This window comes from Dysidea avara, chromosome 11 (assembly GCF_963678975.1).
Source record: "Dysidea avara chromosome 11, odDysAvar1.4, whole genome shotgun sequence".
NCBI classification, from domain to species: domain Eukaryota; kingdom Metazoa; phylum Porifera; class Demospongiae; order Dictyoceratida; family Dysideidae; genus Dysidea; species Dysidea avara.
In genome coordinates, this window is record NC_089282.1 from 15,128,960 (window position 1) to 15,154,272 (window position 25,313).

Below are 25,313 nucleotides of genomic sequence, written 5' to 3' on the forward strand. Positions count from 1 at the left end.
CGCGCGTAAATAATTTTTCGTGGATAAGATTGCCGCGAGGTTGCCAGCTGTGTTGCAACACTCGAGCAGTTTTTATTCGCTGTGCTGGTATTGTGGCATTTCCTTTCGTCGGTTAAGAGAGCGACTGAACGTCGGAAGCACATCTTTTGTATTAGTTTAGTTTTGTAATGAGAGCGTTTGTAGACAGTATCGATGTGAGAATATCAGACCAAAATATATTATTGTCAAGAAAACACCAAGAAAGATGGGGAAGAAGAAAGGAAAGAAACAAGGAGGGAATGCTGATGATGAATGGTAAGGAAAGAGCAGCTACTACTGTTCTTTTTTGATACTAGAACCGTAATAATAGGAAAGATGACGGAGTTGTTTCGTCAATGTTGGATAACACGGATGTGACCGGAGATAACCCGAAGCCACCATTGCCAGATGCCGGGAAGAAGGGAAAAACGAAGAAAAAGAAAATTGCAGATAATTGGTAGGTGGTGATATTTAATTAGAAATGTACAATAATTCACCCCAAAATGACATCAGACAACAGTTTGCCCTTAATATAAGTCTTGCATCATTGTATAACTTCCTGCAACACTCTTATATCACTTCTAGTATAACAATTGAAAGCACCAGCCACATGCCAATCAATAGACTTGTTTTACAGTCGAGTTACATTATGACAACTTCAATAATTGGGCAACGAGCAATAATATCCACAGACTTAACATTTAACCACATCATTAAATACTATAGAAAACATAGCTTACAGGAACAGGTAGAGGTTCAATTCTTTGGCATCACAGACAGGAAATTTTGTAATAGAAACTGTGCTATGCTCTGAATCATGCCACTCACTGATGGAGTGATTTACTGTGGCCTGTTTGGGGCCTTTTGCCTAACTTCCCTTAAAGTCCTATATAATGTGTTACACCGTTACTGCCAGGTTCATTTCTAAGGTTGCTAAACAAGAAGATACAGACATGTAGTAGCAAACTGTTTTGTCCATCTCAACCATCACTGCAGGCCACTTAGGTCAGTTGCAGCTTGTCATATGCAGACACTATTGAGTGATTGTAATTTTAAGACACTTCAGAAGCATTTAACGATGTAAAGGTCAACAACAGCTGCAATTTAAGAAAAACGCAATGCCAAACTGCCAGCTTTAGAAAACTCATCAGGTTATGGTCTGTCATGTAATAACTGCACAAGAAGTATCAACCTACAAACTTCATCACGTTTTGTGATTGATCTTGCAAAGGTTGCTGTAGAGACTTCCTTCTTTCAATTCTTTTTCTTGAGTACAAGTTGCATTTTCTCTAGCCTTTTTACGTCCAGTCTTCGTTCTCTGTTCCTGGTCTTCCTTATCAACTAATGCCATTTTTTGCTTTTCAGCGTTCTTGTCTTCCAGTTTACTTTTTGTTCTTTCTCAGCTTTTTTCTTACTATGTACTAAATTCATCTTCAGTGATACATCTAGCTTTAGTAGTATAACTTATAGTTTGCATATTTTTAGGCCTTGTAACAGACTTTCAGAACTTCGTTGATTACAGAATCAACGGAAACCACTTTTGCTTGTGTTACCATGGAAACTTGGAAGACTTCACTGCTGCTCAGATTGAAGATGTATCTGATGTTGTATCAGTTGCTGGAACAATAGGTATTGTGGGTGGTGGTACTTTAGCATTTAACCTCTACGTTTACACACTTTTTAAATTACTCGTAAGATAAACATTAACTGGCAATGTGATTAGTGTTATCTTGATCAGTAACAAAATCGACCCACTTGCTATGCAAGTGGGTTGCTAAGCATGGCCTGTGTGTAAACTTATAAGTGTGTGTTGATTACTAACCTATTCATTACAATACATCAAAGATACAAATAATATAAAAATATACATACTGCTATACCAAGTATGTTACATTATCCCCCTCCTTCAAGAGGACGTCTCGTCCTGTAAAATTAAATCAGTGTCGGATATATAGTCATTAAGTCTTTGTGGGGTCTTCGTTCTCTCACCGGGTATCGTGATCTGTGTGGTTCAGTTGTAAGTACTGGTCGTGAAGTATGAAACAGGTGCTGTATCTGCACACAGTTTTTATCCTTCCAGATCACATACACACCTTTAGTGGTGAAAGTAGTACACCATAGACAAGGTGAGATCCACCAGCTGCCACAAAGCCAGTCATCATGGCCAGTATCAATTGTCCCTCTCCACTTGCACCTATCTTGGCATCATCCACCGACTTTCCTTCACAATACAGACAGCAAAATTTTCCTTTGTTTGTTTTCTAATGTAAACACAACTACATCAGGGACACCCTTCAGTATAAATCATGATCTTCTACTTTCATGCTGTCCTGGGACTCCAGGTACAGTACTCTCTTCTATAGTACTCAGAGTTGATATCAGCTCATTAGAGGAGTAATGCTTTATTTGTCCGTGGCCAGTGCTACCTGTTATGGTTGCTATGATCATCTGAGTCAGGATATGTTCCTGAAAACCGTCTAGAGTGTACAAGTACTTATCATAATCTCAAATGGTTTGCTTTATAAAGCGAGAAGGAGATTAACAAGTATGAATAAGTCACCATGCAAAAGCATTCACAGTTACAAAGAACTTACCAGGATCAGGTCTGCAGTGACCCCAGCAGTTACTACCAAGTCAACTTTAATTCCTTTATTCTGCCACTCTTTCTGTGATATTAACACCTTTTGTTAGTTTACATATTCTTCTTTTGACCGCAATTGAAAAAAATTATTGTAAATTACTTTTATTTCAACCACCCTGTTGTTTACTGCCACCAGTATTAAGCTCAAAGACTGAAGGTATTTCGTTCCGGGGGGCATGTGAACTGCATAATGAAACATTGCCCGTGCACAACCCGCACACCGTATTCTCTTGTAAACCTCAGCACCTGGAGCCTTGCCTGGAGTAGTACCAAAATGGCACAGCATCCAAACTGTTTCATTTCTGGTTCATCTTTGCAAATTTGAAGACCAAAACCGAAAGCTTTTCTGTCTGTTTCACATGCCCTAACTCTCTTTCATCCAAATCAATGATCGCCTTCAAATCGATTAGAAGATTTGGAAGGCAGAAGTGTCAAGACTTCTTAGTCCCCTTGGTCCACTGGAAAAATGTTGACATTACTTGTACGTAAGTCTATTGTAAAACCGCAATTACAGCAATTTACTGATAATGTACATAGTATCTGCAAATATTTTACAAACTTACTTATATCATAGCAATTGTAGAATATCCTCAGCCCCCAACTGGTCAATAACTACTCTTGCTGCGTTATAACTATTAACTCATGGCCATAGAAGAAATTAGTGTCTTGTTCAAAATATAGTGTTCTTTACTAACTGTGCTTCCTCTCAAATCTCCATTCATCAACACCACACCACTAATATCAGTTTGTGTTAGTGATACTTGTTAATAGGTGTCTAGTTACAAGTGACATTACATAACTTACTTTACAGGGAGGATGAGTTGGAAGACAAAGATGATGAACAAGTGGACACAACCGAGACTGAGAAACCTGTTTGTTATGTGTTTATATTACATATCAATTATTTATATGATAATTTGTTTATAGGCTGCTGCTGCAGCTGGAGGGAAGAAAGGAAAGAAGATAGTTTTGGATAGTTGGTATGTTAGTATATCCGTGTACACACCAACTAACAGTTAGTTCTGGTTTAATACAACTGGCCTACAATTTAAATAACAGTTGTCTAATGAAGGATGTTTGGTCTTTGTTACAGGGAAGGTGAATTAGAAGATGAGGGGTTAAAGGACAATTTATTGGAAGCTGAGAAGCCTGTATGTCTAGTAGTTTGTATTCTTATAAATGTTATTTTTGTATTTTCCAGCTATCAGTGCCTGGTGGTAAAAAAGGAAAGAAATCTAAGAAGGGATTTGCTGATATTGACTGGTAAATGGTTAATTCCAACACATCACTCATGTATATATTTATTTGAGCAGGGAAGATGAATTAAAAGACGATGTAGACAAACAGGAAGAAGATACTAAAGGGGACGCAATGGAACCTGAAAAATCAGTATGTTTATCAGCTACGTAGGCTAACATGTGATCAAGGTAATTATTTTCTTTCAGTTGTCTGCACCTGCTGGTAAGAAAGGAAAGAAATCTAAGAAGGGATTTGCCGATATTGACTGGTAAATACTATTTTAATACGTACAAAAATTTGAGGTATGTAATTTTCACGGATTGATGAATTTCAGGATTTTCACTTTTTGGTGGATCACTCCTTTTTCTGTTATTTAAGCACAGGGCTAGTCTTGATACATGGACAGCTAAGCAACCATGAAATCTGTGAAAATTACGTCCCTCAAAAATTTGTACATAATTATACGGTAGTTATATAAATCCAACACATCACACATGTATATTTTTGTGCAGGGAAGATGAATTAAAAGATGACTCAGACATACAAGAAGATACTAAAGGGGACACAATGGAACCAGAAAAACCAGTATGTTTATCAGTCTAATAGCCCAGTATGCATGTATACCTTTCAGCCTGCTGGTAAAAAGGGAAAGAAATCCAAAAAGGGATTTGCTGATTTTGACTGGTATGTACTGTATTACTAAACCCATTCAAATGCAAAAGATGTTGCTCCTAATCAAGGGAAGATGAATTAAAAGACGACACAGACAAACAAGATGATACCAAAGGGGACACAATAGAACCAGAAAAACCAGTATGTTTATCAGTTTAATAGCCCAGTATATATACATGTATACCTTTCAGCCTGCTGGTAAGAAGGGAAAGAAATCCAAAAAGGGATTTGCCGATCTTGAGTGGTACTTGTTTACACTTCACAAAGTGACAATATTTCAAGATATCTTGTAGGGAGGATGAGCTAACAGATGAGTCCATTATTGTTGCCAGTCAAGTAGACAAACAAGAAGAGACCAAAGATACAGCTATTGCTGCTGGTGGTAAGAAAGGGAAGAAGAAAAAGAAGCAACAGCAGCAAGATGAATTGTAAGTATCAGATTTGTGAAGTCATTGTATAGTTATACATAGATGTGTTCAATGATAGTGGTTGTAATACTGTTATGTACTGTGATCGTTCTTCAATGATTTAGGGAAGATGACATCAGTGCTGAGTTAGAACAATTACGACTTGATCCAAATGCTCCGGCTCCTGTTCAAGACAAACCAGCAAAACCAGTAGATGTAAGGAAGAATATAAATTATGATGTAGCTTGTACAAATGCTCAGCATGAAGTGATCAGAGTATTGACAATGTCATCAGTGGACTGCATGTTTATTAGAGTCATAAACTACTCAAGTATCAATGCAACTTGTTGCTGAGTAGAGACCTGGCCTAGTTAATGCTTTTCTCTGCTGTATCTAGACAAAGCCCTCTGATGATAAAGAAGTTGCTCAAACTGAGGAGGAAGTGAAGCAAGGTGATGGTGGGATGCCGACTGCTACAGATGATGGTGAGAAACAAGAGGCTAGCACATTACGTACAGCGGCTCAGAAGAGAGCTGAAAAAAAGGAGAGAGAGAAAGAGAAGAAAAAGAAAGAGGCTGCTAAAGCTAAAGAAAAGCTCAAGGCCCAACAACAAGGTGTTACTGAGACTCAGGATGAAACAGTGGAGGAAGCTGACGTAACTGTAACAGAACCTTCAAAAGATGCTGCGACTGGTAAGTGTGTGGTATGTGTCCTTTTGTACACACAATCACATAGTGTTTTGATACACTGGGCTACACTGCAGTATGTTACTGTCTGTCCTGTATAGCAGATACAACAGAAGATACTGTTGTGAACAAAGATGATGATGATGATGATGTAGAAGATGATGCTAATGCTAAAGATGACAAAAAGAAAAAGAAGAAAAAAAAGAAAACAGCGAAGGAGGAGGCAGATAAATCAGCAGCAGCCACAAAGACAAAGAAACCAGCTGCATCAGCCATCAAGAGAATGAAAGAAAACCTTGAATTGTTGAGACTAGAACAGAAGAAAAGAGAAGAGGAAGAACTTGCCAAACAGAAAGCTGAAGAGGAGGCAGAACAAAAAAGACTAGAGAAAGTAAGTGTATATAAATCTTTTGGTAGATGATTTAATTTATTTTTTACAGGTGCGGCTTGAGCAAGAGCGTAAGGAAAAGAAGCGTCAAAAGGAGAAGGTAATTATGTGTGTGACTGTTTGCAGACTTGATGTGGGTGTGGCTGGTTACAGGAACGGAGAGAAAGATTGAAAAAGGAAGGAAAACTGCTTACCAAGGCAGAGAAGGAAAAGAAAATGAAAATGGAAGCACAACTTGAAGTGCTTCTAAAGCAAGGTAGGGATGAATTGTATGGTATGTGTGCAAGTGACACATGTACTCCCTCTACTTATAATAGGAGCTATCACGGTTCCTGCTCGGCACACACAAGATGGTGATGGTGTGAAGAAGCCAGTGAAGTATGGCACAAGATTCAGGGGCAAGCAGAAGAAAGATACTAGCAGCCATACTAATGAAGAGGAGATGCCAGTTGTTGAGACGGCAACAGGAACCACTCAACAGTTAAATAATAAAAGAGAAACTAATTCAATCCCAGAAGGTGCCACTGGTGAGGAACCTATCATTGGTATACAGTGGAACCTCCCTATTACGGACATTTTTGGGACCCAGAATTGTCCTTAATTCGGAGAGTTTGTTAAGAGGTTCCGCTGTATGTGTATGTAATGTAGGCATCTGCTTGTGTCTGTGGTGTTTGTAAACATGTATGTACATTGTTAGGGGGTGGTGTTCCTGAGGACAATGATGCGGTCCCTGACAACTGGGATGCTGCTGATTCTGAAGAAGAGGTTAGTGTTTGGCTACGCTCTGAAAGGACTCTCCCACGCTCACAATAGAAAAGGCCTCCATTTATAAGAACAAAAAAAATTTTGGGACAAACAGGTCTGGCTTAATGCATCTGAAAGGGAACCTCTAGAAAAATGGGTATACAGTACTGGGGTATAAAATGTGTTTGTTCTGTAGAGGTTCCATTGTATGCTACTTGCTTGCGCCATTTTCCTATCCTAATGTGCATATACTCTTTTTGTCCTGCATTGTTCGTTGTTTGGTTCTAGTATGTTTCATATTTTAAGTACACTTGTGTTTGTTTTAATATGTTTTCCTTCACTTTCAGAAGAACAGTGTTAAAGATAACTGGGATGATGAGGAGGAGGAGGAAGATGATAAAGACAGTGACGAACCTATGGATGAAGTAGTGGATGGTGTGTAACGTGTGTGTGTGTGTGTGTAACGTGTGTGTGTGTGTGTGTAACGTGTGTGTGTGTGTGTGTGTGTGTGTTTAGCACTATAAGTTTCACTGTGTGTGCACATGGCACTGTTATATGAAACTGTTGCCATCCCAAAACTGAAACTCTTTAACAATGTTATCTGTGTATGTTATGCCAACCCAAGTTGGGAATTTTTATTTGTAAGACAGAGAAATTTGTTAAGCTATGTACAAAAGCAAGACAGTTTTGTATGTGATCAATCATCAATGGTTACCCAGTTGTATAGGTGTATTATGTTGTATGCAACAGTAGGATAATTGATGGATTGTGTGTACATGTTCAACAGAGCCAGTGATTAAGAGTGACGCAAATGCTGCTAGTGCAGCAGCAGCAGCTCTTGAAGAAGAAGCAGACTTGTCAGAGGAAGACGATGAAGGCAGTGAAGAAGAAGAGGAGAGTATTTCCAGCAGTAGTAGCAGTGAAGAAGAAGAGGACAGTGACTTGACTCCAGCTGAACTAGCCCGACAGAAAGTGATTAGAAGAATTGCAGTAAGTAGTAAATACATTGTTTTAATGCTGTCATATTTTGCGTAAAGCAAAAGTGTGTTTACATTTAAACTTACAGGGTAATTATACCCTTGATGAATAATAAAAGAACGCTTTCATATGAGTAAATACATGTATAAGGGCCTCTTATATTGTCTATGTATACACACTGCCCTTGCATTGGTTGTTTAGAAACGTAGAGCAGATCGGGATGCTGCTCGTAGTGAAGAAGCAATACGCTCACCCGTTGTATGTGTACTGGGTCATGTTGATACTGGGAAGACTAAGATATTGGACAAGGTTTGTTATAGCTTGTTGTGTGAGTTGATCATGGCCTCTTGTTGATGATGTTTACAGATCAGACACAGTAATGTTCAGGATGGAGAGGCTGGTGGGATAACACAGCAAATTGGAGCAACTTTTGTGCCAGATAGTGCTATTAGGGAGCAAACAAAGTTTCTTAAAGAGGTGTGTGAGGGCACACGTGCATGGTTTTTATTGTACCATATACATTCATTCATGCATTCAAATGTTATTCTCTTGGTATAGTTTTCCAAGACAGAAATCAGGCTTCCTGGGTTGCTGATTATTGACACTCCAGGCCACGAGTCATTCAGGTGAGCAGCAAACCCCTCAATCCAATTGGCTCAGCTACAATTCTTTTGCTCATCTCTTACAGTAACTTGCGTAATCGAGGCTCTTCAATGTGTGACTTAGCCATCCTTGTAGTGGATCTGATGCACGGGCTTGAACCACAGACCATTGAGTCACTAAACTTATTGTTGAAGAAGAAGGTTCCCTTTGTTGTTGCTTTGAACAAGGTAGAGAAGTAAAGTTCTTTGACGGTGGTGGTATTATTGACATTGATTTAGATTGATCGACTGTTTGACTGGCGTAGATATCCAAACTTTGGTGTGCGCGAGTGCATCAAGAAACAGAAGCAGAACACAAAAGATGAATTTGAAGAGCGCACAAAACATGTCATTACTGAACTAGCTGAACAGGTAAGACAGGTTTACTATTATCAACTGATTATCACATACACACTATCCTACAGGGTGTGAATGCTGCATTATTTTGGGAGAAGGTTAACTTCAAGGAGTATATTCCACTAGTGCCAACTTCAGCCATTAGTGGGGATGGGATGGGAGACCTGATAGCTCTGTTGGTCACATACAGTCAGAGAGTATTGATTAGTTCACTATTGTTCTCTGAGGAACTGGAGTGTATTTTATTAGAGGTGTGTGTTGTGTCTGTATGTGTGTAGTGTAGTGTGTCACTATACTGTACAATATACAGGTCAAGGCTATAGCTGGATTGGGTACTACAGTTGATGTTATCTTACGTAATGGGATACTAAGAGAGGGTGACACTATTGTATTGAGTGGATCAGAGGGGCCCCTGGTCACTCAAATTAGAGCCCTGCTCATGCCCCAGCCCCTCAAAGAACTACGAGTAAAAGTGAGCTAGCTATTTTTGTATTAGACATGAGCTGACTTATAATCCACTCAGAATGCTTACGTGACTCACAAGTTAGTGCCGGCTGCTCAAGGTGTCAAAGTGACAGCTAAAGATTTAGAAAAGTCACTTGCTGGATTTCCTGTTTTCGTGGCAGAGAAACCAGATGAAGTAGACATACTTAAAGTAGCATATAACACACATATAAACCTGTATTACCAAGTGTGCTCTAAATAGGAAGAAGCAGCTAAGCAGATGAAGGATGTACTCAGTGCCATACAGACACAGGAGAGGGGTGTGTATGTGCAGGCTTCCACACTCGGCTCACTGGAAGCCTTACTTGGTTTCCTTAAAGACTCAAAGATACCTGTAAGAATTGCATGCAAGAGATAAATAGTGGGTGGGGCTAAACCATTGCATCTTACAGTACAGTGGTGTCAGCATTGGTCCAGTACACAAGAAAGATGTGATGAAATGTTCTGTACAGTTGGATAGAGACAGCCAGTAAGTGCCCAAAGTTGTCAATGCCAAAAATTTCAGCTCTTGTCATTGTGTGCTTGTTCTCTCATGATGCATTAGGTGGGCCGTTATTTTAGCATTTGATGTTCGTGTGGAAAGAGAAGCACAGGAAATGGCTGACAATGTTGGTGTTCGTATCTTCACTGCTGATATCATCTACCATCTGTTTGATAACTTCATGAAACACAGACAGGTCAAGAGTACAATAATATTATTTCTCTAATGTGGTACATCTGTGACCAGAAAGCAGCTACATTTTTTTGTATTTTCTATGTTTAGAGATTGCATGTCCTTTTATCCTGTGCTATGTTAACTTGAGGTCATATATATATTTTTAAAAGCTGTATAGTCACAATGTGGCAATTTCTGTAATGGTCATTCTATAGGAGTTAAAGGACAGGAAGAGAGAAGAATACAAGCACATTGCTGTGTTCCCCTGTAAACTTCGTATTCTACCAGATTGTGTCTTCAATGCTCGTGACCCAATTGTTGTTGGAGTGACAGTGGAGGGTGGAATGGTGAAGACTGGAACACCCATAGTTGTGCCAAGCAAAGGAGTACGTTGTCTTAGAAAGAATGTATCCGCTTGTATTTCAATGTGGTTTAAGAACAAGCCTGTTTAGTTGCAACAACACTTTTACAAAGTGATAAAATGTTGTATAGTGCAGCACCATATTTTAAACCTAGCATGAAATTTTGTAGTTGTTGGAATCTACAATTATTTTAATTTGAGCAAGGGTTGGAAATTTAATAAACTATATCTCTAGGGAATAGAACTTGGGGTTATTACCAGTGTTGAAGCTAACCACAAATCAGTAGAGGTAGCATACAAAGGTCAAGAGGTTGCTGTGAAGATTGAATCAGTCTCTGGTGATGCTCCCAAACTGTACGGGCGACACTTTGATCACACAGACCTGTTAGTTAGCAAGGTAAGAGAAAACAAAATAATATCCGTGTCTTCCCATCATCAATCTATTTTGTTATAGATAAGCCGAGAATCAATCGATGCTGTGAAAAACTATTTCAGGGAAGATTTACAGAAGACAGACTGGCACCTAATGATTGAGCTTAAGAAATTACTTGGAGTGTATTAAACTATAGTGCACTTTTCAACACTTAATTTATACTGCATAATTATTAAATTTTCTAATATAATTTATACAAATATACTATTATTTGAGTTCTAGAACATAATAGATACCTTGTACTAAAGTAAATATTATTGGTAACCAAACTATGAAATATCTTATGAAATCTAGAAGTTGACCAAATAGCATGTGAGGTCTCTCCCAACTAGGGAGACAAAAAAGTCACAGGTACTAGTATCAAAGGAAGTTTACAACTTACGGATTAGTAAACATTCTTTTGAGATCAACTTTTTCATTACAGTAAGGACAAGTCTGCTTCTTGCCAACTATGCACCAACCACGAATACAGAACTCATGAAATCTTAAGGGATAATTAAGGAAAATAACCCAGTTTAGAAATACATATTTCATTGCAAAATAAAGTAGGCCCTAAAACGTTTCCCAAAAACTTGTTTACAAAATTATTACACATTCAATTTCAAGGATACAGATGATCACAGGTTAATCTGAATGTCCGCTCTGAGCCACCGTCTGTGACAATCTCACACTCACAGACAGCACACACATTCCCAATCAGCTCAGTATCTGGCAGTCGACCCTTTGCAGCCCCAGTAGTATACTAAAACATTAACAAATAAATTCGGTTGTGTATCAGAAAGTCACTACCTTCATTGAAGCTGCCATGTGGTCAATGCACAGCTCGGAGAAATCTCGTCCAAGCACACCAAAGTACATTCCATAAAATATCAATGATGCACTTAACTCTATAATATACTCAGCCACACTGGGGAAGGCATATACCAGACCAGACAGTAGTAACACCATGATGACATATCCTATGACCCCAACAATATAAGTGATTTGGTGGATGAATAGGAACCAGCGATATACCATCCTGTAATGGTATAACATTCACACTATGACTAAAGGTTAAAGTACATTCTATATACAACTACTGTGTAATGTATGGACAGAAAATGTTATGGCTACCATGAAGTTACATCAATACTTCTATGTCATAGAACTATCATGAATGTTATACTAGATTACCGTATAGCTGAGGGGGGAAATTTCATGGTTTTTGGGGTTACCAGTGAAAATTTTACCCTTGAAATATTTAGACTTCCATATAGTCAAATACATTTTAGGAGTGTTTTGCAAATCTGTGAAAAATTTAAAGGTCAACCTCGAAAATTTATATCTCGAAATATTTAGACCATACGGTATCAAATTGAGCATATACCAGAGATGCAACAATCGATGTTGAGGAAATAATACATATCGATACGAAATTAGGTTATATCGATATACTTTGTGATATATCAATGTATTGAGGTGTATGGACATGAAATGTACATTTTAATATCACGAATCAAATTATTGTATGTTGTAGATACACTGGTTTTTACACTTATGTAAATGATTATTTAGCATTTTGGAAAAGAGGTTTTGTTATTTCCAAAAAAAAGTAACAAACACCTATGTTTACACTCCGCTTTGTATTGTGTGATATACCGCTGTATTGTAATACAATGGAAACAATATATTGATGCATCTAAACACTGTATCACTGCAACTCTAGTATATACACACACGTACAGCTTACCTTGGTGTAATAGGTGATATTTTTCTTCTCGTCGCCTTATATGTGACAAACAAGGTGACGATAGAGAAAGCAGTCCACACATAAATCATCCTCCAGAACTCTGCCTTGAATGAAATGTATGGGGGAATCACCCACATGCCAAATAAAGTAACTGCCTAAAAGCATCAACATTACAAACAGCACAGCTACACGATCAGCAACACTAACATGGTAAGACTTTTTATGTCGTAGTTTCCACACTACCAGTACCACTTGAGCCAGTAACATGGCACCAAATAAAATAAGGATCATCTCAGCATGCATTTGTTCATGACCTCGATGCTTTTCCTCGATCATCCTATGTCGTAACCTGCAGCAGAAGGGCTAGACATTAAACACTGATTATATACTACCTACCTGTGTGCCTCCTTTTCGCTGAACTGGCTCCAGTTAATGTTATCCCAATCCATGGACGTCTGTGGTGTGCATTATTTAGGATAACGCTACGTATTTATAGCAGCTTAATTCACTGTTCCTCACCACTGGGGACGCGGTGGTTTCATCGCTCGTTACGGTGATCTCGGTAGAGTCTTCCATTCTGTGAAGTAGACTCACGTCAACTTAGCGCGTCTAAGCAAATATATGTCCATGTACATCTAAGCGCTTCTAGAAATTTATGACGTAAAATCATGCTAGGTGAATTCATGCAGTGAATCGAGATGTAGGTGGAGACGTTTCCTGAACAACTCTACAGATGGCTTCTGCGACCATCGATTCTGTCAATGGGCAAGTCCATAACAAGTCTATGACTACATCAAACGAGCCGACTCGAGGACTCATCAATTCTGTCAATGGGTCAATCCATGACAAGGCTACATCAAAAGAGCCGACTCGAGGAGAACCCAGCAATTCTGCCAATGGGTCAGTTCATGACAAGTCTACATCAAAAGAGCAGAGCCGAGAAGGCAGCTTGTCATCCAGCTTATCATACAGTGGACAATATGGCGCCGTAGCTATTCGGTAAGTAATGAGTGAAAATATGTGATAAAATGGGTGTGTGATTTTGCAACTCGATTCTCGAGTTTGAAGTCTTTAAGCGCATGCGCTTGTATTTAAGGTGGCACTGAACCACATTTGTTACAACCCTTTTTTTTTATTTGTCAAAAAGACAGCAAAAGGCGTAGTCTGTACAAGGTGCTGCTTCTTGGCAAGTTTTTGGGTGACCCAAACCACCACTTAAGTTTAAGTGAGAAAGGAGACTGTAGCCAACCAGAGCACGCTCCATGTAGTAGTGAGATCATGCAATGGCAGCTGGTGTTAAAGCATGCATAACATTAGTAGCCTGGCCGCCTAATAGAGCTTGTACTTCACGATGGGTTTCTTTCTGTACATGGCTATAGACATACTATTCAATTAACTTTGTTTAACCAGTTCAGCACATCCTTAATGACATTGTGTCACTTTGGTTGCCAGCCTAGCCACACAAGGTCTGATTTATAAAAACTTCCACTGAAAGATTGTTTACCACAATTTAAGTTGACAAAGTAGCCTAAATGTCTACTAGTACATTTGACAACTTTCCTCTTGTGACCATTCTTCAAAACATGTTACATTGTGTTAACATGAGACTATCCAGTTTCCAATTATCTATGAGCCACTAGACTATCCAGTAATGCTGTTATACCACCTAGTGAAATATTTCCATAAAGTAATTGTCTGCTCTACAAGCTGTTAATTTTTATTGTGAAATGCAGAGTCACCTCTTGTTGATAACTTCCACGCATCAATTTTGCACTGTTACTAATAATGTGGGCATTCACCAGGAGAAAGCACTTATGGACCCCTCTGTTGACTCACATGAGATAAAATTTGATAACCGAGGAGCAAATAGACATTGAAGAAAATACTGTCCTATTGAATCATGCAAACTGGTAGTTTATATGTCAAGGGATTTCAAGCACCTAATGAAATGGTGTCAACAGTTGGGAGAACTTACTCATATATTATGTAACATTTCTAATAGCTGCTGTGGACATTTTCCGCAGCAGCTGCTAGACATATTTGCTGCTACATGAGTTTAATTTCTTATGTAGTAAACCTTGTTTAAACTGTTAATTGTTTATACAATATGGTATAGTGAGTAATTAATTCCTAAACCCTACTGTAATATCAACTTGCTTCCATGTAATCTAATCATACAGTACGATAGTTACTGTATAGTAGGGACCACAAAGGAGTAGGCATGGCCCACGAAATAACATCACCAAAAAACAACCTCAATTTTCCCTGACGATGATGAGGCAGTATTGGTTAGGTAAAACTAAGCCCAAACAAGCTTTCAGATTGACCCGAAACACTTTCAACAAGTTACTACTGAATTTTAAATTTTTTTATTTAACGAAATTTTCTACTAACTGATTGACTGATGCTTTCAGACAGGCGTAACTCGATAACGGCTAAGGCTATGGGCTTGATTTTTTCACTGTTCGACGTTGTTTCATCCCGAGAGGTGCCTTTTGGCATACCGCAGTACGTACAATGCATTCTTCATGGACTTGCCAGTGTCCTCCTTTGTGTCCCATTCATCTTTGCTGACAGCGAAAGGTGTCGATTTGGCGGTAGCACGTGAAGGCTTCCCCTTGAAACAGAAATCATCCATATTTTTCATATTGGTTATTTTGATTGCAGAGGTGCTTTTCAAACAGTTCTTGATTCGTACTGCTTTGTAATGGGTTGAACATAGCCGACAGTGAAACGTAATGGATACTTCACTTTTTAGACAATAATTAATATAATTGGAGTATGTGGGACGATTTCTTTCTTTTGGTATACGTGGATTGTAGAGGTGCTTTACAAACATTTCTTGATTCGAAATGCTATGCAATGGGTCAGGGCCAGAGCCCATGGTCCGGTCGGTCCAGCATTCGCCGGACCACTTTTCAGTTTTCAGCTACTTCATTTTAGTAAAAAGATCGAAATACTCTAATTGAGCAGTCATCAAAATATACTCTAATAGAACAGTCATCGTGTTACTCTAATAAAATATTCTGTATAGAATATAGCTTATAGTCTAAGCCATTACATCTGTGGTAACTGTCTTAAAATTACCCAGTGAGTCATCTGCATGGCACACTGCATTGAGCTAATTGATCATGCATGTCATACATTAACATGTAGTTACAATCTAAAGCTAAACTTTCACGTTGAGAAATTTTTGTATACATCATGAAAATAAAATTATCTACTAGCTATAATAGTCAGGTATAAAACTCAATTGATTGGTAATGTAGCACAAAATTACTACTGATGTTAACAAAAAGAAGAGACTGTATGTAAAATAGCCTCCAGATGCCATTTCAGAGTATCTGTTTTCAAAAGTTTCCCTGGGGGAGCATACCCCTGACCCTTCTAGTTTAGCATGCTGTGTGTGCTTATAGCACATGCAGTTAAGTAACACACTAAAGCAGGTAATCTCTGATTTACAGGTCATATTAGATCAATAAAAACTGAGTAGTGTGCATGACTATGGTCTACATTGCAGTCCATGTCTGACCGGACCACTCAAAATCTCTGGGCCCTGGTCCTGCAATGGGTTGAACATAGCTGACAATGAAGCATATTGGATTATTCACTTTTCAGACGATAAGGGGTGGGGCACGCTGCACCATTTCAGATGCTGTATGCGTGGGTTCACCAGTCATAATAAAATTATGTACAAAAAAAAGTTAACAAACAAGTATACGAAAAAATTTGGAATTTTCAACTAGAGTAGGGACCATATAGCACATCGATAAAAAGTACTGAAACAAGGTGGAGTAGTCCATGATATTAAATCACTGTAAAACAATAACAAGTGTTATGTCCCTTCTGTGCATTTCCATTATGGTATCTCGAGCACAGTAGGGATGTAACACTTCTTATTGTTTTACTATGATTTAATATCATGGACTACTCCACCTACCTTGTTTCAGTACTTTTTATCAATGTGCTATATGGTCCCTACTCTAGTTGAAAATTCCAAATTTTTTCGTGTACTTGTATATTTTGATGTGGACAAGTATTGTTTTACAATTCTGAAGATTGAATAGTTTGTGTTTCAAGCTAGTATGTCAGTAACAAGTTGACCATTAGAAACTTAAAACCCCTAAAAGTCAAGCTTTACTGTGGGATCAAGCTTTGATCAATTTTTACTCTTGTTCAACAAGAACTGGCCTGACTTTTGACAGTCAATAAAATACTCCAATAAAAAAAATCTGGCAATACTCAACTACTCTAATAGAACAATCAGTTCACTATCATCTTTGAAAGCTGTTTAGTAAAGAAACTGCTTCTTCAGCAGATACCCCCCATTATGTACAACGTTTATTAAACAAACAGGTCCCAAACCAATGCCACTTTCAAAAGTGAAATAATGTCTTAAGTAGTATTAGATTGTTTTTTTTATTTATTAAACTATTTGTTACTGTTTTGTATGTGCATAATCAAGTGTTTGTGTACTCTTGGTTATTTCAATCTCAATTTTAAAGTACATATTAAAACCATGTCTAAGACTTGTCATGCCTTTCATTTTGCACTATAAAACTGGTGGTTTTAACAGCAGCTATTGTTATTAACTTATAACCTAGTTACATGGAACCTCCATTCCAAAAATCTGCGCACAGAAGTGTTCAGATTAGTGAAATTGTTCGGCAAGCCCATTCATTTATATACTGTATGACAAGAAATTCTGACAAGAAAAAGTTGGCGAATCAGTTAATAGTAAGTGGATTTCTTGATTTTTGTTGACATTTAATTTTCAAAACTGACGAAGTATGGATTTGTCAACTATTCCTTACATCAAAATTTCCTGTCATGCAGCATATACACAGTTCCATTCGATTGCTCTAATAAAACACATGCTAGTTACCCCTTGCATTATCAAATCCTATGTATTTTATTTATTTATTAAGACTTTACAGCACAAGTGCTGAAGGTCTGTAGGACTCCTGATCCTACAGCCTGTTAAAGTTGTTACAGGATGTAGAGGCTGCCCACAATACGAAGGTGTCCATTAAATAACAGACTACGCTATATTGTGAAAGAATTGTGTGTGTGTGCGTGTGTGTGTGTTGCTCAATTTTGTCCCAATTGCTGTTGTTGTTGTTTCCTTGAGCAAAAGCATTATTCCAGAGTACCCAGCTGCTTAAATGGGGACCTGGTCAGCTGTTTAAATGGGGACCTGGTTTTAACTGGGGAAGCAGCTCACCCAGCTGTGTCATCAATGGGTACCTGGTATTAACTGGGGAAGCAAATGCCAACATGACAGTTGAAGGTCCAGGTGGGGCTTTGGGTGCCTACATTTTTACCTGTGAGACTTGTTATAGTCTCTTGTGTTACTAGTCCAAGAGGATTTGCCTGTACCCATTCATTGTACTAGTGGAACACAGGTGTACCAGTGCTGGTTCACTGGGTAGTCAAAGACTTTTTTGAAAGACCTTTTGCAGTGGCTGTGTGCGTGTGTGTGTGTGTTGGATGTACCCACTAGTGGTATGCGATATAGCCTATCACGATTATTGCACACAACATATCACGATACGATATATATATCACGATATACAACTCATCACTCAGCTTGTGTATTTACACTGATAACGCTTGTAGCAGTGATGTACTAGAAGTACAATACAACATGGTACATGACTAGCATACAACATTGCAAGCTCTTTTATCAAAAAAAAAGTACAGTGTACAATTACATCTTGGGTACATTTTCTCTAATTATAGCTAAAATCTATACCTAGACTTGTATCACGATATAAAGATTTTATATCATATCACAATATAAAAATTTTTATCACGATTTTTCGATATATATCACATATCGCACATCACTAGTACCCACAGTGGTCAGCAATGGCCGGCACTAACCAGCACTCAAACAAAATAGCTACTTACCGACCAATACTTTATTTGCATCTGATTTACACAAGTAAGGTACTAAACATTTTATCCTACAATTCTGGATTTATCCCTGTCTCTTGAAGCCACCACTTTTCATTTCAAAAAATAAGCACATCCCTGGTGTGTGTGTGTGTGTGTGTGTGTGTGTGTGTGTGTGTGTGTGTGTGTGTGTGTGTGTGTGTGTGTGTGTGTGTGTGTGTGTGTGTGTGTGTGTTCGTGTTAGTATTTACATTTTATTTTGTTCATAAAAATATGTCTGCTAGTTCTTTACACATACACAAGTGCTCACAACCATCAAAGGCTTTGCATTTTTTCCCTTGTGTGGCCATGTATGTTTGTGTGAGTTATACTACCTTACAGGCTTATAGATCCTAAGATGTTGGAGACTAAGAGACAAAGATTTTTGCGGTACTCTTCTTTAGCGATTGTCATCTTCAGTATGCTAGTCAGCTCCATTGGTAAGTGTGTTATCAAGGTTTAACTCTTAGTGTTACATGACAGTAGTATGTATTTTAGTGCATGCCACAGTCACAGTGTGAGATACTTAAGTATCTACTTAACTTTACAGGGTTTTCAATGATCTTTGGATCAATATGGCCATACTATGAAAAGGTATGTTAGGATACCTTCAACCATGTATTGATTTTGTGTATGGACTTAGTTACCAAAGATTTTACAATAGCTATTGTCGGTATAATTGTGGCTGGATCAACAAAACATAATCACAGCACATTGTTGTTTTTACAGATTGATCGTTCTGCTTCCAAGTCTTTCCTCGGACTTATCATTGGTGCGTTCAGTCTAGGCCAGCTAATCTTTGCACCATTTTTTGGAATATGGTCAAACTATCGACCCATCACAGAGCCCTGGATTGTGTGCTTGGTGTTTTTCATATGTGGCAACTTGTTATATGTGTTTGCCGAGGCCTTTGATGATAATCAACAGTGGATTCTTTTAGTAGCCAGATTTATAGCCGGCATAGGAGCTGGTAAGAAAATACCAAAAGGGTGTTTACATCCATTATTTTACTTGTACATTTTCTTAGCTGACATTACTATAATAAGGTCATACTGTACAACTGCTTCTCTGGAAGAGGAGCGAATTACAGTGATGTCATTTCTGGCTGCTATGCAAGCCCTGGGTTTTATTCTTGGACCTGGTATGAACAATGAATTAGACACATCCATCTAATATTATATCATTTACTCAGGTTTAGTTCTACTGTTCCAACCACTGGGAGAAGACAGCTTCGAGTGGGATGCTGTTAACCTATACTTTAACTTGTACACTGGTCCTGGCTTTCTAGGGATTTTATTGTCACTTATAAATATCAGTTTAATTGTCTTCTTCTTCAAAGAATTTGATATACACAAAACAAAAACAATCATCCCACTCAAGAGAATATTTTGTTGTACTCCAGACGATGAGAAGAAAACATTTAAAAGTAAATGGACTGTCATTTAAGTTGTGTATTAGTCATATTGTGTTTGTGTAGAATTTCTGATGGAAAAGACAAAGGAGATTGAGACCAACATGAGGCGATATGATAGAATTGCTGCATTTGTATCTATCTTTTTGTATTTTATCATTTTTGGAGTGTTTGCTTTGGGAGAAACGTATGTGTGTGTGTGTGTGTGTGTGTGTCAGTAGCCCCAATGACTCTTTGTGTAGTATATTACAGTATGACAGGAAATTAACCTCAGTAAGGTGAATTTTTGGCTACATTCAATTTATCAAAGCTAATTTTCTTTCCATCAATATTTCAATGTGCAAATGTTCTATTGGAGTATTAGCAGCCCACATAGTTGTTAATGTATTGTTTCTCCACAGATTGTTGTCACCTTTAGCCCAAGACGAGTATGCGTGGAGCAACAAAGATGCTGTGTTGTATGTGAACATCATATTTGCAGCTAATGCAGTCAGTTGTGTTTTTGTTGTCATTGGAGCTAGATATCTTGCTAAACAGTGAGAATATTGCACTACACTAGTGCTACTATGTAAATAGAGGGAGACTGACTCCAAAATGTGCCGGGAATGTTTGTGCCAATCATTTGACAATATTAAACCTAGAGGTGTAGGTTTTGGCATTTACATACCAACACCTGATATTAGTGTCATCAAAGTATTCCAATGTCCGATTGATGATCTGATATTTGCACAACTAAAACAGTTATGTAAATATCGGTAATACTATTGGTTGTCGTACTGTTCTGTACTGAACACCAATGTGGTAAAATTTCCTGAACCAGTGGCCAATATTTTAGCAAATCAAATAATCAGTCCACCCCTAACTATGGCACAGAATACATTTGACATTGTGTATCCATTTTAGTGAGGTTTCACTGTAACACATTTATTACTCTTTCTATTGGCATATTTAGGATACAAGAACGTTTAGTTCTACTGGGAGGATTGTTGGTCATCATAATTGGATTAGTCATTTGGATACCATATGGACCTGATCATCCTGATGTTGAGATTGTAGGTAGGGAAATACATTGTATCTAATTCACAAAAACAGCCCCAAGGTATAAAAGAGGTTGTGGGGTACAGAGTGACTTTGTTTGTATCTCATCATGAACTCTGTACTGGGAAGAGTTCAACTAATTTCTGTTTGTCAAATAAATCACCTTGTAGAGAGCAGCCTGGGAAAAAGCTTGTAGTGTAGCTGAACTTTCTACAGAGTGACTTGTAACGTAGCTGAACTCTCTACAGGGAAACTTGTTCAAACGAATTAACTGACTCTCTGCAGGCAACTTGTTTGTAGCTGAACTCTTTATGTGCAACTTGTAATGTGGCTGAACTCTCTACAGGGTGACTTGTAACTAGAGCTATGCAATACTATCATACCAAGTAGCTATACTCTCTACTCCAAGAATGGTATCATAGGAATGGATTTTGTAATATAACTAGATAGTTGATGATGTTTGGTCACATTTTCAATTGCAAACTTTTTTCATAGGATCCTATAAAATTTTCATCTCCATGTACTAAACTATGAAAATATGTGCACTTATTTGGTTATCTCATGTAGGCAATGCCGTGTGTAGTATTGATACCTAAAGTATAATATTGTGATACCCTATAAGTATGGTACCGTGATACGTAAACATAAGGTGGTATCACACAGCTTTACTTGTAACATATCTGAACTCTCTACTAAAGCTGGAACAAACATTCGATTCACTCGGATATTCCCTCGTTTGTGTAAGTATTCAAATACAAAGCAACTGCAGTATATTTTGATATTTTCAATTTTATTTGTAATTAATTTATTTGTAATTATATTTTCATTTATTTCAGTGTTGAAATGTAATTGTAGTGGAATACTACCATGGAATTTATAATAGAGAAAGTTTCATAAATTCAAGCAATAACATATTCAAACTATTCAAATTATTCACTCGTACTATTCAAATACTAAATTTGATATTCATTTCAGCTTTACTTTTATGTTGCTGACTGTACTATTAGAGTATCTCGATCGTGCACATGGCCACTTGTCACATGTACGATCCAATTCTTCTATACCACTGAAAGACGTTTCTACACTATAGGACCGAGTGTCCTACAAACCATCAGCGGTTGTGCCATAAAGCTTTAACAAGTACAATCAATAAAATGGAAGATGCAACACACAAAGCAGCAGTGTGTTTAACAATCATGTGAATCAAGTTTTGCTAGTAAAAAAGTGACTACTTACCATGTCTCCCAGGCAACCTGCTAAAATCCAGTCCATAGTAATCCCTGTTTGTATTAAGTATGTTTGTACTGTATGAAAAGTTGCAGAAAGGAGATAAAAATCCATGACTGCACCTGGACCATCTGAATTACGCTTGTATACTTACAAGAGTAGTTGAGATATTTCATGGTCTTTAGCTGCTCGATTTCTTCCAAACTACAAAAAGTTTGAGGTTTTGTTGTTATCCTATCCATGTACTGATTTTCAGTTTCTTCCCATAAGCGGTTTACCCTGTAGGCATGACAACATATTCTTCATGTATAATTGTTAATAACTTCGCGGCATATTCAAACTGAACTTAGTACCAAGATTTGCTTTTAAGCCCCTCCCCGTTATGTGGGCTAAGTTTCAAGGCAATGGAATAATATGTTTACTTTGTTTGGTGGCTTTTGTGAGTGGCATGGTAACCATGGTGTATTAGTCTTTGACAAAGTAGGCATCCTACCATTGGCATGGTTTACAGCTCGTGGCTCTAGTGTTACACATGTAGCTTGTTTACAATGTATAATTACCCCTAATATGGTAGTACTTACATCAGTGACTATCGGGGATAAACAAGATTCAGAATTTTTTATTATTGAGCTCAAGTACATAATAGAACTGATCTTGTTTGATTGTGTACACTATAAACATCTTTTGGTATTGTATACTTTAAATAGCTACACATGCTTGAAAATCGCATTGTTGTTCTTCCTGTCAATAAACACACTGGTGTGGCACACTGGATTTTCGGCTGCACAACATAATGCTGTGTGTCTTGATGTTAAATTTGTGTTTTATGTACGTGCACGAACAATTTACTGTTTAGTAATAAACAACTCTTCTGGTTATCCCCTTGATGGGAATCATACTGAACAAGGATGTGATTTTCGTGACCAATCCTGGTGTCTTCATGTTCCAAAGATTTACCTTTCTCAGTATGTGATAGGACTGGTTGTGTTTGCTGCTGGATACTGTACAAGCAGTTTAATTTGTCAAACCATTGTCACTAAAATACTGGGACCGTGGCCTCAGGTGTGTGTGTGTGTGTTTGTAGTGTAGTGCTATATAAACATGGCAGGGCTATAGGCAATAGGTTTACTGTGTTCATGAGTAGTTATGAGTTTTCTGGTGTATAAATATAACCAAGAGTTAATAATAGTATATAACTATATAGACAGCCTTAAGCTTCCTGTTTTTTTTTTGTCATTTTTTGTTTTTTTTCCTATTGTATATAGCTGTATAGTATCTTCAATGAAGCCTTTCTTGATGTACAAGGGCACATGGTTAACCCTCTGCATTTCATGTTAATGTTACCATATTTTCATTGCTTGTAGGGTTTGATGATAGGATTCTTATCAGCAGCAGGATGTTTAGGACGTATCCTTGGACCATCAATACTTGCCAAAGTCTATCATGAGGAAGGTCCCAGGGTCACATTTCTCATTTGTATTGGAGTAGTATTACTTGGTGTGATCACTACTATAGCATTCTATACCAGACTAGTACCTTATTCTGTATATGAACAGAAGTTGATGAATAGATACATTCCTGTTAACTCTGATTATGCAAACACTTGTGGCAGTATCAACTCAGACAAAGGCTACATTGCCAGTACCGATAGTCATTCATAGAAATTTAATATATTGTGTAAATATATTGTGTGGTAACAATGAACAAATATGTATACATGAGTATAATATTGTTTATATAGGCTTTACCTTGTGTGCATGCCCTCCAATACCAAACTGGAGAAACTAAAGATATAAAAAAGACTATGTCATTTTCCTTCTTATATTTTGTGTGTGTTGTGTTTATATCAAGTGTGGCTTACTATATAGTGTGCAAGATTGAGCATAAAAATTTATCAAAAGTAGAAAAGTTGTTCTGTGCCATGAGTTCTGTGTCCTACATGTATGGAGAGTTTATATACCTTAACATGTAGATCCACCAAAAGTCGAGCTTATACAATGTCATAACACCTGCTATTACTGAAAGCTTAATTCTCAAGTTGCCATTGTTGTATCCCAATTTTGAAGCTCTTTGTCTGACAGTACGCATTGGCATGTAGCATATTATAGACTTTCGTTAACTTTGCTATTGTAAACTTACATGCTGCCGATATACAATATTCTGATATAAATACTACCATTAGAGGTACACATTGTAAACTAGCTAATTGTGTAGCACTAGAGCCATGATATCTAAACCAGTACAAGAAGATGCCAACTTCATCAAAGACCAAAACACCATGGTTACCATGCAACTTCAGCTACTATAGAAAAAGCCATCGATCAAGTCAACAGTTAAAATAATTGTGTACTGAGCTTTCCCATGCATGCATCAAGATTGAGATGTAGTTGTTACCATAGTCAGCAAGATTATTATTAGAGATTACTCAGTTGGTCTGTGACAATGGGAATACATATACAAAGGTGGATGTGTGCTGATGGCCTGTGCAGCCAGTCTTGAATAAAAAATTACGAGGACACTAATGGAAAAAGGTACAGAGGTTGTCAAAGTTAAACTGATTGAGATTATATTGTTCATAAATGATTTGCTTAGCTATAGAGAATTCCAGAGCCAAGCTATGTAGTCTGTAAGAGTGGCAAGCACAAGTGATATGTTACTGTGTTTTAACTGATGACATAGTAGAGAACGTAATGTAGTTGTGGATGTTAAAGATATCAAACAAAAGATGATACAAAAAGCTCTAGAGTACAGCATTTTTGGAGTTTGACATGGGGACCTACATTCATACATGATCGATAATAAGTTACTTTTAGTGGTATGACAATTATTGTGACTCCGTGCGCTGCAGAGCCAGTCAAGATCAAACTATACATAAGTAGATAATATCCTGTTTATTTAATTTCTTAAAACATTGGTGTCATCAATATCAACACATTTAGCACTCCTATGGTAAAAAGGAAGATAGTACCCGTAGATATAGTGCCAGCACCAGTTAACGTGAACAGCTATTTTACCGGCACAAGTCCATCATTTACTGGACTATCACACACACCAGTTGTATCTAGGCAAGCTAGGGTTGGTACTCGTCCAATATGCCCCCAGCATTCGACTTTTAGGGGCACGCGTCTAGTAGGTTGCCTCGAGCATTGAACTTTAGGGGATGCGAAAAGTAGTTCGTTAGAGGTAGGGTAGGGTTCAGCTTTGGTTTCTTCTTCACTCTTGTTATATATAGAAGTCACTTCAGTCG

The 25,313-nt window shown here is 37.8% G+C and overlaps 3 protein-coding genes across 4 annotated transcripts; 2 read left to right on the forward strand and 1 right to left on the reverse strand.

Moving 5' to 3' along the window:
• Positions 1 to 28: 28 nt before the first annotated feature.
• LOC136238518 (eukaryotic translation initiation factor 5B-like) lies at positions 29 to 11,020 on the forward strand. Of its 2 annotated transcripts, none has more exons than XM_066029056.1 (36): positions 29 to 294; positions 350 to 475; positions 3,471 to 3,531; positions 3,587 to 3,639; positions 3,753 to 3,810; positions 3,861 to 3,922; positions 3,973 to 4,048; positions 4,105 to 4,166; positions 4,411 to 4,483; positions 4,530 to 4,582; positions 4,639 to 4,711; positions 4,762 to 4,814; positions 4,864 to 4,998; positions 5,103 to 5,193; positions 5,375 to 5,669; positions 5,765 to 6,054; positions 6,104 to 6,151; positions 6,205 to 6,307; positions 6,369 to 6,578; positions 6,749 to 6,816; positions 7,143 to 7,230; positions 7,583 to 7,785; positions 7,975 to 8,082; positions 8,140 to 8,250; positions 8,332 to 8,399; positions 8,462 to 8,603; positions 8,655 to 8,786; positions 8,840 to 9,022; positions 9,082 to 9,243; positions 9,295 to 9,426; positions 9,478 to 9,609; positions 9,668 to 9,744; positions 9,820 to 9,952; positions 10,146 to 10,316; positions 10,527 to 10,688; positions 10,746 to 11,020. In XM_066029056.1, the coding sequence occupies exons 1-36, from the start codon at positions 245 to 247 to the stop codon at positions 10,851 to 10,853; spliced, it is 4,152 nt and encodes a 1,383-aa protein (XP_065885128.1). In that variant the 5' UTR covers positions 29 to 244; the 3' UTR covers positions 10,854 to 11,020. The 2 variants fall into 2 exon arrangements, with proteins under 2 accessions (XP_065885128.1, XP_065885129.1); XM_066029057.1 differs by having other exon boundaries at positions 5,768 to 6,054.
• On the reverse strand, positions 10,878 to 13,395 carry LOC136238525 (E3 ubiquitin ligase Rnf121-like). Its single transcript, XM_066029069.1, has 8 exons — positions 12,973 to 13,395; positions 12,850 to 12,908; positions 12,661 to 12,802; positions 12,454 to 12,608; positions 11,514 to 11,742; positions 11,336 to 11,466; positions 11,107 to 11,208; positions 10,878 to 11,052 (listed from the first exon to the last, which is right to left on the reverse strand). Exons 1-8 carry the CDS (start codon positions 13,027 to 13,029, stop codon positions 10,932 to 10,934), a joined length of 996 nt encoding a protein of 331 aa, XP_065885141.1. The 5' UTR covers positions 13,030 to 13,395; the 3' UTR covers positions 10,878 to 10,931.
• On the forward strand, positions 13,083 to 23,888 carry LOC136238520 (major facilitator superfamily domain-containing protein 8-like). Its single transcript, XM_066029060.1, has 11 exons — positions 13,083 to 13,452; positions 18,733 to 18,830; positions 18,941 to 18,984; positions 19,120 to 19,360; positions 19,418 to 19,531; positions 19,583 to 19,816; positions 19,868 to 19,988; positions 20,203 to 20,337; positions 20,754 to 20,857; positions 22,923 to 23,128; positions 23,431 to 23,888. Exons 1-11 carry the CDS (start codon positions 13,187 to 13,189, stop codon positions 23,725 to 23,727), a joined length of 1,860 nt encoding a protein of 619 aa, XP_065885132.1. The 5' UTR covers positions 13,083 to 13,186; the 3' UTR covers positions 23,728 to 23,888.
• The last annotated feature ends 1,425 nt before the right edge of the window (positions 23,889 to 25,313 follow it).

Coding starts and splice junctions, on each gene's coding strand:
- LOC136238518 (XM_066029056.1), top strand. CDS start 245: ATGGGGAAGAAGAAAGGAAAGAAACAAGGAGGGAATGCTGATGATGAA. Junction 476..3,470: donor AAGAAAATTGCAGATAATTG/GTAGGTGGTGAT, acceptor CTTACTTTACAG/GGAGGATGAGTTGGAAGACA. Junction 7,231..7,582: donor TATGGATGAAGTAGTGGATG/GTGTGTAACGTG, acceptor CATGTTCAACAG/AGCCAGTGATTAAGAGTGAC.
- LOC136238525 (XM_066029069.1), bottom strand. CDS start 13,029: ATGGAAGACTCTACCGAGATCACCGTAACGAGCGATGAAACCACCGCG. Junction 12,909..12,972: donor AAACCACCGCGTCCCCAGTG/GTGAGGAACAGT, acceptor TGCACACCACAG/ACGTCCATGGATTGGGATAA. Junction 11,053..11,106: donor AAAAGAATGTTTACTAATCC/GTAAGTTGTAAA, acceptor TTGTCTCCCTAG/TTGGGAGAGACCTCACATGC.
- LOC136238520 (XM_066029060.1), top strand. CDS start 13,187: ATGGCTTCTGCGACCATCGATTCTGTCAATGGGCAAGTCCATAACAAG. Junction 19,532..19,582: donor GGGTTTTATTCTTGGACCTG/GTATGAACAATG, acceptor TCATTTACTCAG/GTTTAGTTCTACTGTTCCAA. Junction 20,858..22,922: donor TCCTGATGTTGAGATTGTAG/GTAGGGAAATAC, acceptor TTTACTGTTTAG/TAATAAACAACTCTTCTGGT.